At 30.7% G+C, this 13,360-nt stretch overlaps 2 protein-coding genes across 3 annotated transcripts; one reads left to right on the forward strand and one right to left on the reverse strand.

Moving 5' to 3' along the window:
- Positions 1 to 146: 146 nt before the first annotated feature.
- On the reverse strand, positions 147 to 3,644 carry LOC106174487 (calcium load-activated calcium channel). Its single transcript, XM_013556068.2, has 7 exons — positions 3,473 to 3,644; positions 2,857 to 2,934; positions 2,520 to 2,576; positions 2,174 to 2,220; positions 1,867 to 1,934; positions 1,390 to 1,534; positions 147 to 837 (listed from the first exon to the last, which is right to left on the reverse strand). Exons 1-7 carry the CDS (start codon positions 3,639 to 3,641, stop codon positions 745 to 747), a joined length of 657 nt encoding a protein of 218 aa, XP_013411522.2. The 5' UTR covers positions 3,642 to 3,644; the 3' UTR covers positions 147 to 744.
- Positions 3,645 to 3,685: 41 nt separating this feature from the next.
- LOC106174472 (uncharacterized) lies at positions 3,686 to 12,983 on the forward strand. 2 transcript variants are annotated; one of them, XM_013556047.2, is made up of 9 exons: positions 3,686 to 3,853; positions 5,880 to 5,949; positions 6,239 to 6,340; positions 6,602 to 6,718; positions 6,961 to 7,002; positions 7,239 to 7,366; positions 7,762 to 7,825; positions 7,954 to 8,138; positions 11,194 to 12,983. In XM_013556047.2, the coding sequence occupies exons 1-9, from the start codon at positions 3,788 to 3,790 to the stop codon at positions 11,359 to 11,361; spliced, it is 942 nt and encodes a 313-aa protein (XP_013411501.1). In that variant the 5' UTR covers positions 3,686 to 3,787; the 3' UTR covers positions 11,362 to 12,983. The 2 variants fall into 2 exon arrangements, with proteins under 2 accessions (XP_013411501.1, XP_013411502.1); XM_013556048.2 differs by lacking the exon at positions 6,602 to 6,718.
- Positions 12,984 to 13,360: the final 377 nt, after the last annotated feature.

Consider the following 13,360-nt stretch of genomic DNA (forward strand, 5'->3'; position numbering starts at 1 on the left):
ATGGTAGCTGTTGTTTGTGCTCATCGACATCATTATATGTAGAATAAAGCATATGAACTTATTTTTCAGATGTTCAGTGTTTTCATTCTGATTACTTAATCAATTCATAAAAGCTCTGTTCATGCAATCATTATCCACACTCAACAGTCCTTTTAACTTTTATTAATTTATCTGAATCGCATATTAATTTGGCAGTATGTAATAACCATAATCTCTCTCCCTCCCTAGTAATGCCATGTTGTATTACAACTATAACGAGCACTTGTCAATTTGTTTTAATTTTTGTTTTTTCTCTGATCTCTCAAAGGCCTGGTACTGCATCAATAATCAAATTAAGAGTAAGAAAATAATAAAAGGGAAAAACTGACAAGATTATAAGCATAGTATTTTACGATATCAAATTGTGTCTACAAGGGGTTGTTTTTTGTCCAAACCTAAAATTTCACAGCTTCCATAGAAGTAAAAACACCAGCAAAAACACTTGACACTATTGTGAAACATTTACAAAAAAGTTTTCTTAACTGTAGAAATAAATCTCCAAATTACATATTTGCCCTAATGAAAACTACAAATCCATACTGCAAAAAGATTGCTCATTCTTCTTTCACTGGCCAATAATACTAAAATGACCTCAACCAAATGATATTATTTCCAGATGTCATAACTTATCTAAATCATGTTCTGCAGCAGTTTTTAAGTCTTATAGTCCTGCAAAAAAATTCATTCCAAGACTGAACACATGGTCTATTTTCCATACTGTGGGGCAGTGCCAAATATTCCACCTCCCTGCTTGTTGGCTGCTCTAGAGGGTGCAAATCCCAGCAGTTTCTGAATATTCTGAAATAACAAGATACGTCTTAATGTACCAAATGCATCTGCTTAAATAAATAATGAAGTAACACACATTTGAAGAGGAATATTTTACGAATGCATTGGTACAATGAAATAATGTTTTAAAGGTATCTTTATCAATATCCCATGACCATAATAAGCCCCAGTTTTGCATTTACTTGTTGTGTTAAGTGAAAGAAAATGTGCATAAATGCAGGTAATGTATGTATAAATATCAAAATTTATTACAAAAATGTATGTATGTTTAACAAAGGTCTTACTATAATGTTATTACTTATATTATGCACTGTTAGGAGAAAAAAAAAGTTCTTATAACAGTTAAAAATACTGTCATACGATATTCCAACCTTTCTATTATTAAAAGAATTGAACCCCTCAGACTTGTTTTAATTTACAGAAAATCTGATATGTTTCAAATTATCTGTCTTACTTAAAGGCTGTTAAAATAAAGATGGAATCAGTAAAAGCCATTATAACCCATCACACTTTGTTTTTGCTATGTTCATGGGGTTATTATTATCAAAACATCACCTGTACCTGTCTAATGGACATAGTTGACACAATGTACAGGAAGATGAAAGAGCAGTCAGAGTAGTCATCTCCAGCTAAGTTCCTGTGGGAAATTCCCTGAAGCCAGGTTATAGGTATAAATGGAAGCTTGGCCACCACTCGCCCATCAAATCTGAATGAAAAAAAAAATCACTTTGCATCAAGTTATTATCATACCTATAAACAATACTTGAATGGGATTACAATGAAATACAGGACAGCAACCTTATAATAATTATTGCATTTTCTGCTTAATCTTAGATAGAGATCTATACATGATCATTATTGAATACAGAAGTGAACAACAAAATTATCATCTCCATCACTATTCACTGTATCTAGCCAAATAGCTTGATAACTTCTAAACTTGTGTAAGTCATACAGTAAGGAGCCATCCTTTTAACATCATTTTTACAAGTTAGCAAATTAGAAGCAATTTCTTTGCTCCACAAAACTAGGACTTACATTGAATTGAACATGCTGAGCAAGGCTGTGAAAGCAAAACCAATGGCAAACATAGATTTCATCTTCACCTAAAAGATTGCAACAAAAGATATTCGATGCACTAAAACTAAATCAATGGTTCTGTTCTTTCTGTAATTTTTCATGCAAACCATTTTTAAACATTTTGCTTATCATTCAGAATTTTTAATTTTCAACTATCATGTTGTTCATTAAAAGTGCTTTAAAATTTCAGTCTGCAAGTTAAATACAATTAATTACTCATAACAATTTCTACAATCAGATATGATCTAAACATAAAGAGCATTACCATGGATAAATCTCTGTTGTTGTTCTTTAATTTTTCTTCTTGTCTTTCTGTAAAGAAAGAATCAATCATTCACAAGTATCCATAATCATTCATAAGGTGAATAACAGAAGCATATTTTATTGACTATAGAGGTTGATTTTGCTACAAACAGATAATAAAATGTTTTATAGACAACATTCATACTAAAATAATAAATGAAGAGATTTCCTTTGTTTTCTGCATTATTGATATCAAAATATGTTCTTATATCTTGGAATAGTGATTAAAAAAAATCTCAATTTAAGCAGTTCAAGTGAGTCAAAAGATTTATTGCCCTAAAAGATTAACTAGTAAACTAATAACTTACCTATTTTTTTCTTTTGGCTTCTGTCTGCTTCATTGCTATATTCTTTTGTCTTTTCCACTGGAATGAAAATGAAACAGGGGTATGTAAATAATACATAAGCACATTTAAAAGCCTATGTATGTACAGCAACTTATCTTATGTGTTTCTTTATCCTGATTGAGACATATGCAATTAAAAATAAGAACAAAAACTGTTCATAATTATGTTTTCTTTATACTTACTGAAATGAGAAATAAGAACGAAATGCTGTGAAAAATACGAAAAGATACTTGCTGGGAATTTTCATTAAAATAAAATTCAATGTTGTCAAATTATCTTGAGTTTTTCTTTTACTTACATTTCTTACTTGCTTTTTCCACCTCTACTTTTAATCTTTTGTAATATTCTGTACGGTACACTAATAACCATGTTAGCCCTGTAAAAAAGAGGTACCTGTAGGCTGTAAACACTAAAACAGTGCAATTTTATTCCACTACAAAGCACAATGGAAAGGGTATCAAATGTGTAGTTTAAAAGTCTCTAACCAACACAGTAAACTAACTTTAGAAAGTATCAATATCAATAGTATCGACATATTTTATAATAATTATTATTATTAATTTTCATTGCGTCCAGTGAAAAAATTACCGGTAATTTTAACTGAACGGCAAAGCCACTTTGAATTTCGGTTGATTTTACATAAGGTGACGCTTGAAAATCTTTGAAATGTGCAGATCAATAACAAACACAATTTTTTTTCCTCGACAAGTACAAACCAAGAACTTTCAAGCTGATAACTTTTCAATGCTAAATCATAGTATATGCCACTGCGTTCAATCACAGACGGTATAAAAAGGCGAAGGCACACGGTTACTCGATAAAAGTTGAGAAAAAGTATACCTTATTAACACATACCATCAATCACATGTAGTGTATATAGGTGCATTCGGTATCGATAAACAAACAAAACATACCTTCGCCCATAAGAGCTGTGCAAATGGAAATTATCACTATCAAAATCGTGTCTGCCAACATCCTGACCGGAAGTAAAATCGCCAGCCGTAATCGGCAGTAAATGATAAAGAAAAGCAAATGATTTATAATTTCATCAATGATGGCATTAGTCAGTTCAGAACTTTTCATTATAAATAACAACATAATTCATTTATTCTGAAAGTTGTTAAATGGAACGAGCAATGGAAACGATGGAACGAGATAATGCAGTGTTTCCGGTAAACATTTAACCAATCACGTCTCAACACACATGTTACTGCATACATCAATCACAAATGGAGCTTAGCAGACTAACGAAAGTAGAGGTAGCAACTCTCGACAAAAATGCATCTCCAGTTCAGGTAAACATGTACCTATTTTGGTCAAATTATTATTTTTATGAGTTCATGAATGGAAGTCAATGAATATGCAATATTTTATCTTAATGCTTTACTTACACTAAGTTAGAGATAGACTGATAAACTGAGATAGAGTGATTGAAATATTTTGACACCTGTTGACAGTGTTGCTTGCAAGTGCAAGACTTCCAAGAGCTTACTTTTTTAACTAAAATACTCCCAAGGATGATTTTGTTAAGTTTCGACAAAGATATTGTATCGAATTTTTATTATTTCCTGTATCTCTTATTTATTATCCGGATGGTGTGAATGCCGTTTATTACTTTTATTGTTGAGGGAATAGACTTCACTCTAATAGTACATGTATATACTCATTATTTCATTTAGACGGGTACTTCTTCATTCAGGATACACCAGTATGAGTACTGTGAATACTGGTAAATTTATTCTTGGCATATACTGGTACTCAGTTGCCAAGTATCTGAGTGAATGTTTAAGGGATATACAGTATACCAGGATATTTTAGTGAAAATAAAAACATTACCAAGTACAGGTACTGTATATGTCAGTCAGTGTCTGTATCATTAGTGAATTGATGAGTGGTATAATGTTTTACCAGTAATGACAACAGTTTGATAAGAGAGAAACATACAGTAGATAATACTTCTAATCTGCCTGTGGTATGCATGACTGTAATTGATTTAACAAACTGGCAATATGAAATTAAACTTTACTACGTACTTCCAAATTAATATGCATGTAATTATATATTTTATATGATTAAAAAATATTTATTACTGCTAACAAATATTGAGTTAGATCTACAGAATGTGGAAAATTAACCTAAGGTATATCATGAATCTAGGTAAATGCATGAATATTGGTAGATATATGAACAATTTTCAAGTTAACAAAAAAGAGGTTTAAAACATTTTTTTATTACAGAGACCTAAATTATCAGTATTTTATTAGATAAGATTCTTTACTTCCAGCAGATGTCTGAAATTTATATTCCCGTGGGAAATGTTATAGATTAAAATTAAATCTCAAATGATTAAGATAAATGAACTAAAATTGATATCTTTTTGTAAGGTTTGTATAATCAATGGGATAATTTATTTTTTTACTTAGTTGCATTTGAAATATATAATATAGGTTTTTTTTTTATCTGAATCTTAAAATGAAGCATGATAAAATTCCATGTATGTCTTTTTTAACTTCTTCTTTTGTGTTGACCTCATCTTATAAATAAGATATAAATGGCAATTTTTTTTATTCAGGTTTGATTTAAGTTGTAGTGCCTAAAATGAAAGATGAGCTAGATGACTAGTTGTTGACTTTCTTTGTTTACTGAAAAGGTTGCCTTCATGTAAGATTTCATCCCAATAATGTTTCCTTTTTGTGTTTATATATATATATATATATATATATATATATATATATATATATATATATATATATATATATATATATATATATATATATATATATATATATATATATATGCTATAGTATATTAGAAGTTAAACTTTGTATATGCTTTTCTAGAATCTCAGACTTTTGGTAGGTCATATTTTTAGTTGACTTATAATGTGTGTAATCTGCCATAAGAGAATCATTATTACTAACTGTGTAGCAGCGGTCCTGTTTGTATTGATTTTTATCATATACGTGATGCAAGCACTAATGTTATGTCATTGCTTTGAGCCAGTCTTAATATAGCACAATTTTCAATAACATTGTTACAAGCATGTATTCATCTAACCAAAGAATCCCCCTGCAAGTATATTACTGGCATTCAGTATTTATATTTACATTTATTATTATTATTATTGTTGTTGTTGTTGTTTAGGTACTTCCGGTACTTCCCTATGGTATATAGATGTAATAAGAGGGAGAGCAGAAGTTGTATTCCTTATAATGCTCATTATTACTTTTATAGTGTCTATCTGTCTGCCTGTCTGTTTATTTGTAAATATGAAACCCAATATAAGTTTTTAGAAATGTGTCTGTGTCTGGTTTCTCCTAGATCACAGTCAAGTCAGAGTCTGAAACAATCCAGGTAGAAGAAATTCATACAAAAGTTTGCAAAGAATTAGGTATGTGAAAGATCTTATAACATGTTTTCTTTTTTTAAGTTGTTTTTCATTTTCTATCTCATGGTATGAATCTACAGTTGTCTTGAATTTTTCACAGTATGATAAGATATGCAATATTTAATAGATGTTTGGCCATTTAAATGTATGCATTATAGTTTTTGATAAATTACAATGAGATTTTGAAATATGTTTCAAAATACATCACTTAAAATTACTTGAAGTTAAACATTTAAATAATGTTTATATAAAAAAACTACAGTAACAAAAATAACTTTTTATCCTTTTTAAGGTCTTGAGGAAAAAAGCAAACAGTATTTCTTCATCTTTGAAGGAAAATCTAGACCAAAGAAAAGGTACAAAAATATAGAATCCATAAAAGGGCAGATAACAGGTAATTATTGTTTGCTAAAATTGATTAGCTGTTGGTCATATATTTTTAACAATCATAAACAAAATTTTTGTAAAGGTTTTTTTTTTTTAAATATATTAACAAATTCTTTAGACCATTCTCTCACTGGAACCAATCAGTTTATTTCTTTTTATTAGATTTTTCCGTTATGAAAAGGGGATTCTGAATCAGATGTTCATAGTACATCTGGTTTTAAACATTTCAATTGTAAATTTTAAGAAAGCATACTGATCTATTTGTTAGAGCCCATCTCGGTCCAGAAATGGTGTTTTGATATGAAAATAGAACAGTCAGTATTAATGAAGGACCCAGCAGCTCTTCACCTGCTGTATGTTCAAGCCATGCATGAGATTGAAACAGGTGACTCCTCTTGCCAAATGCCTGATTAAAGAATTTAATTGAAACCAAATATATTTTTACATACTAATAAGTCTCAACTCAGAATAGTATGTTCACCAAAAAGCTGGACTCAAAAATACTGCAATAAGTACTGGGGTGTTCTAGACATTCCAAATTACTTAATTTTTAATTTTTATTTTGATTATAAATTACGTTTGTTGTATACTAGAAACGAAGTTTACAAAAATAAGCCTTCTTTTTAGGAAATCTAATAGCAAGTGCAGAAGATATTCAAAAACTAGAAGGTAAATAAGTCAGTATTTAAAGTTGGATAGAATTGGAAATTTATGTTAACTTGGTAATAGTGGTACTGATTCCACATTGGATACATCCACCATATTTTCATTGCCTCATTATTCCTTTTAGATATCTTTGTATACACAGTTTTTTGGAGTCACTGTAGCATACTGTTGCATTGGTTTCTCTCTCTCTCTCTCTCTCATTAGTAGATGATTATTCTAAAAAATTCAATTGTTTTTAGAGTATTCGGATCCAGGGTTTCCAGTAGAAAACCAGTATGTTTCCCTTTGCCAAAGTCTTCCACATTACAATGCTGTGCAATTTAGAGGCTGTTGTCTTGATGAAGTGTTTACTTTTAATAGTGTAGTGGTATGTAAAGAGGTTACTTCTTTGACTTATTAATAGTAGTAGTTAGTTATAATATTTTCAGTACTTTAAATGTATTGTGCATTTATTTTATTTTTTCAATTTTTTTTTAATAAAATATTTTGGAAAAAAAGTTGTGGAGTTTTTTTTTCATAAAGGTTAAATGTTTAAATCTTGCAGACTAATGTAACAATTTAACTCTTTTTTTAACCGAGCTTAAATCATGGTTTGGACAAGTAAAGGAATGCTGCACAAAAGATACTTTTCGTATAAAATGAATTGTCTCCATAAAGAAAACGTAAATATAAGAATCTGGATTTTAAAACTAGTCATCAATATTGATATTGGGGGGACACCTGTGTGCCATGTTAATTTAATAAAATGAATATTCTCCTCAGATGGAAAATGGCATGCAGGTGTGTGTATGGATCACAAAGTTGGGACTGGAACTCCACCCGACAGGTATGTACATTTTGTCTCATAATGGTATTTACTTGAAACTGTCAAAATCTCTTTTTTTTTCTAAGATTTTTTATGCACTTGCTAGTGGTATTTATACTGTGATAAAGTTCTTGGTTTTTTCTTTACAGTAAACAATAAATCTTCAGCATTCCTGGTACCATGGCAGAGCATAAAGTCTTGGAAAAAGGTCCATGGAAGGGAGACGGTGATTGGGTATGAAATAGGCTATGCTGACACCTGCTGGTTGTACTTAAACACTGACCAGGCTTTGCTTATGCTTGATGCAACCATGAGTGTGATAAAAGTTTTACAGGTGAGAGGTTGAAGGTGGACAAGAGAAATTATTTATTACAATAAATATAATGTTTATGAAATAGAAGATACATACTGTATACTAGTATGTGGGTCATTGCTGTGGAAGAGCATGGTGTTTTAGAATTATGGAGGCTGTAAATCTATAAATGAGATTGGATACCCTTATTGAATTGAAAAAAAGGATTTTGTTAACATCTGCTGTCACAGTTAGTCTTGTCTGGAAATGACTGCAGGTCAGTTTTATTTAAAGTCTTGGTGTTGTTCTCGTTTACTTCCTGTATTTTTATGTACAGACACAGATGTGTCTGTACATATTGCCATCACCTGCGTCTGTCGTCGCCGATGCCGATGGCGATGCCGATGCCGATGCCGTCGCCGTGCACTTTCCTTGTAAACACGATAAGTGGAAGGCAGTTTTACTTTTTGGCTTTATATTTACAGAGCTGATGAATATTCATAAAACGCAGGTCAAGTTCGAAAATCAGCATGATCGAGCCATTATTGTAGAAGTTATGCTGTTTTTTCACTTTTCAGCATATTTTTCACATTTCCTCAGATTCAATTCTTAGGCATGTTAACAGTCTCATTATTAAACTAATAAGATACGTAAAAGTTTTTGTTTGACATTTCCTGCATCTTTACAACATTGTTAGTTGATTTTTTAAAAATGATGGTAAACTTGTTATCGTGTATTGTGTAATAAAGTGTCAAAAATGGAAATAAACTCATATCATTGCAGTTTGTCAGATTCAATCATTCACTATGTTCAGAATCTCAGAATGGAAGAAATTGGACATTTTACACTGCTTTATTGATATTTTTCCCATCTCATCAATTTTCTTAGTTGATCATATAAAAATGGCAGTAAACTGTTAATTTTGTTTTATGTTAAAAATTGTTAAAAATGGAAAAAAAACATTTCAGAACAGTGCTGTCTTGTTTACATTTTGGCATTTTCAAGTTGTGACTTAGAGGTTCCATGGGCCTGAAGACCTTTGCTAGTCACATTTTCTGAATATCCATGATACTAATATTTTATTATTAAAAATTGATGGTCATTATGCTGTTAAACATTATGTAATATTGCATCAAAATTTGAAAAAAACCTATTTTGGGCACTGCTCCCATGATGACCATTTAAGAAAAACCATGTCACTTACTGTTCTCAAACAGTACAGTAAATATATATATATAGATGTGTCTGTACATATTGCCATCACCTGCGTCTGTCGTCGCCGTCATCGCCGTCGCCAGTGCCGTGCACTTTCATTGTAAACACGATAAGTGGAAGGCAGTTTTACTTTTGGGCTTTATATTTACAGAGCTGATGAATATTCATAAAACGCAGGTCAAGTTCGAAAATCAGCATGATCGGGCCATTATTGTAGAAGTTATGCTTTTTTTTCACTTTCCAGCATATATGCAACACTGTAAACACATTCCAAGGAAAACCGATAGGCCTGTTGTCATGAAACTCACAGGAGTAATCTATCTTACTAAAACGCAGGTCAAGTTCGAAAATCGGCATGATCGGGCCACTATTTTAGTAGTTATGCTGTTTTTTCATTTTTCAGCATATATGCAACACTGTAAACACAATATAAGAAAAACAGATAGGGCAATTGTCATTAAACTCACAGGAGTGGTCAATCTTACTAAAATGCAGGTTGAGTTCGAAAATCAGCATAATCGGGCCATTATTTTAGAAGTTATGCTGTTTTTTCACATTTCCTCAGATTAAATTCTTAGGCATGTTAACAGTCTTATTGTTTTACTAATAAGATACATAAAAGTGTTTGTTTGACATTTCCTGCATCTTTACAACATTGTTAGTTGATTATGTAAAAATGATGGTAAACTTGTTATCGTGTATTGTGTAATAAAGTGTCAAAAATGGAAATAAACTCATATCATTGCAGTTTGTCAGATTCAATCATTAACTATGTTCAGAATCTCAGAATGGAGGAAATTGGACATTTAACACTTTTCTATTGATATTTTTCCCATCTCATCAATTTTCTTAGTTGATCATATAAAAATTGCAGTAAACTGTTTATTTTGTTTTATGTTAAAAAAGTGTTAAAAATGGAAATAAATCCATGTCAGAACAGTGCTGTCTTGTTTCACATTTCCTCAGATTCAATTCTTAGGCATGTTAACAGTCTCATTATTTAACTAATAAGACATGTAAAAGTGTTTGGTTGACATTTCCTGCATCTTTACAACATTATTAGTTGATTATGTAAAAATGATGGTAAACTTGTTATCGTGTATTGTGTAATAAAGTGTCAAAAATGGAAATAAACTCATATCATTGCAGTTTGTCAGATTCAATCATTCACTATGTTCAGAATCTCAGAATGGAAGAAATTGGACATTTTACACTGCTTTATTGATATTTTTCCCATCTCATCAATTTTCTTAGTTGATCATATAAAAATTGCAGTAAACTGTTTATTTTGTTTTATGTTAAAAAATTGTTAAAAATGAAAAAAAAAACATTTCAGAACAGTGCTGTCTTTGTTTACATTTTGGCATTTTCAAGTTGTGACTTTGAAGTTCCATGGGCCTGAAGACCTTTGCTAGTCACATTTTCTGAATATCCATGATACTAATATTTTATTATTAAAATTGATGGTCATTATGCTGTTAAACATTATGTAATATTGCATCAAAATTTAAAAAAAATATATTTTGGGCACTGCTCCCATGATGACCATTTAAGAAAAACCATGTCACTTACTGTTCTCAAACTTACAGGAAAGAAACATGGGACTAAAATACAGCTTCAGTAGGCAATGCAGTCTGTTTGGTAATTCTTACTGCCAGTTAAACGGTTTCACATATTGGCATTTTCAAAGTGTGACTTTGAAGTTCCACGGGCTTGTTTATTATTGCATCAAAATTGGCAAAATGACCTCTTTTGCATCCTTTTTTCTGTTATTTTGTCTGTACATTTGACAGCTTTGCTGCCTTGTTTAAAAATTAAGCTGTGACTTATGTGCAGTTTATAATTTTATTTAAATTCATACCAATGTCTGATTTATTTTAAGATGGAAGATCAAGATCAACCATTTTTCACAGCATCCATGATAAGCAGAGAAAAGACCAAAGATGACATTGCAATCATGGCTCACTGGGTTAATGTGTTGCACAAGCCAGGTGGCGCTGAGGTGCAAGGCATACCACCAGGACTGACAGATATCACAACAGTAAAATGAATAAAGATTTACTGGAATTTTTACCCATTCTTAAACATACAGCATTTCTGTCACCAGTGCAGTAAAGAATACTGCTCGTCTTTGTAGCATGAGGAAGATACAGATTTACCCTATATCTTTTTTGCAACTTCAGCATTCAATCGCTCAGGTTTTTGTATGTACAGATATACATATAATATGAGAGAATGAAGTTTTATATTATATTTAGCTTTTCATCTTTGCTTACTGTGATACATGTGGATAAGTTCTGAGGATGTGATAATTGATTTAACAAATAATAAATTTAAATAATACATGATATACTTTACATGTACACCCTATTTTTCTATTGTCTCTAAGAAAAATATGGAATTTCAAAGCAATCAAACAACTTGTATACATCTAACCTAGTCAGTATTATGGATACTTATGCTGTTTTCAGTCATTATCTTTATTGTTGAAAGACGTCAATTGTTTCTTTCATTTTTATAAACCAATTAGTTGTTACAGTATCCACATGTATATTTTATAAAATGCCCTTGTGTCATTTATTATTGTATTCACCTATTTTGCTGTACTATAAATTGTTCTCTGCTTTTATACAGAGATATTCTCAAGATGTTAAACAAAAGCACTGTTGATGCCTTACCAAAAAATATTATTAGCAAGCATTTAGTGTACTTGAAGAATTGAATTTAAAAAAAATGAAGTAAACTTATAAATTAGTCAACACAAGAATATTTTCATACTCAGTATGTTTTAATCTCCTAACGTGTATTTTGACAACATAACTGTGATTCGTGAAACATTAAGATCAATAGATATTATGATTTAACATTACTTATATTGCCACTCTCCAATTTTTTATATGACAAACTGTCTGCTTTGCCTTTGATATTTTTCACTCTTCAATTTTATCTATGATCTGAATTGTGAAATGCTGTGGTAATGCCCATCACAGTAAAATGCCATTTATACTGAGTAATCTGTGTGATCATCTGATTGATTACCACTACTGCATTATAAAGAATTGAGAAACTGATATTTGAATGTTTTGTCTAATAAGTAGTCCCAGATGTAAAACCAGGGTAAATGTCGGGACTTTGAAGGTGCATATAAAAGAATAAATTAAGTGGACTGATGAAAAAGGACCCATAAAGCACAGTGTATTGGTACATGATTTACTGTACGCTGTATGTTTGAAACATCTTGTGACGTTGAATGAAAAATTATAAGATGGTTTGGTGAGAAGTAACAGTGCATATATATTGTATCACAGGGTATGTCATTAATGCACTGTTGTGTATTATATAAATTCTTGTACATACTTGTATAATGTACTAAACTACATGTGTATGGTTTGGTAACGGAATGTGTAGTATACCATTTAAACACAGGCATTTCTTAAGTGATAACATATAAAGCAATAAACTGTGTAAATTGTTGAGAAATACTAGTTCTTGTACACCACAAAGTGTATCTCTATATATGTTTTATCAAGGAGTTATAACTCCTTGGTTTAATGCAAATCTGTTTTATTGTATCAGCAACAGGGTCAATATTTTCTCAACATATGCCAACTTGTTTGGAATTTGTTATTGTTTTTCTCTTTAAAAGCAATAAAATTCTATCAACATTGTAAATGTGTTGCTCTTTCTAAAGAATATTAATCAGGAAACATCTGAAATGTTTTGAATTTAATAATATATATTTGTCTTGAAATATAAATTGATAAATCTAAAATTACTTGTAAAGATAAATCGACAGTACTTGTTTCCCAGTGAAAGTGTAAGTGAAAAATAATAGAAAATAATAGTAATGAAGAAAAAAGCTCTATTCTAAGCGGTATTGTGCGAGGCCCGTGGAATACTCGGAAGTAAATCTTTCAGTCTGAGATTGGTCTTACAAGGCACGACTGGTCTTACAAGGCACGCCTCTTTATATGAGCGAGCTTTTCATTTTATACTCTCAAAACCTAATTACAAAACTAATTACAAAAAACTCACTAAGGAGTTATTAT

Source organism: Lingula anatina, chromosome 3 (assembly GCF_051362555.1).
Source record: "Lingula anatina isolate TDL-2025a chromosome 3, LinAna3.0, whole genome shotgun sequence".
In the NCBI taxonomy this organism is placed as follows: Eukaryota; Metazoa; Brachiopoda; class Lingulata; order Lingulida; family Lingulidae; genus Lingula; species Lingula anatina.

Bases quoted from the DNA above. Each gene is read 5' to 3' on its own strand.
- LOC106174472 (XM_013556047.2), top strand. From the start codon at position 3,788: ATGGAGCTTAGCAGACTAACGAAAGTAGAGGTAGCAACTCTCGACAAA. The intron at 3,854-5,879 runs GTAAACATGTAC...GGTTTCTCCTAG, and splicing joins AAAATGCATCTCCAGTTCAG to ATCACAGTCAAGTCAGAGTC. The intron at 7,003-7,238 runs GTAAATAAGTCA...AATTGTTTTTAG, and splicing joins AGATATTCAAAAACTAGAAG to AGTATTCGGATCCAGGGTTT.
- LOC106174487 (XM_013556068.2), bottom strand. From the start codon at position 3,641: ATGAAAAGTTCTGAACTGACTAATGCCATCATTGATGAAATTATAAAT. The intron at 2,935-3,472 runs GTATGTTTTGTT...TCTTTTTTACAG, and splicing joins CACAGCTCTTATGGGCGAAG to GGCTAACATGGTTATTAGTG. The intron at 838-1,389 runs GTACAGGTGATG...TTGTTATTTCAG, and splicing joins CAACTATGTCCATTAGACAG to AATATTCAGAAACTGCTGGG.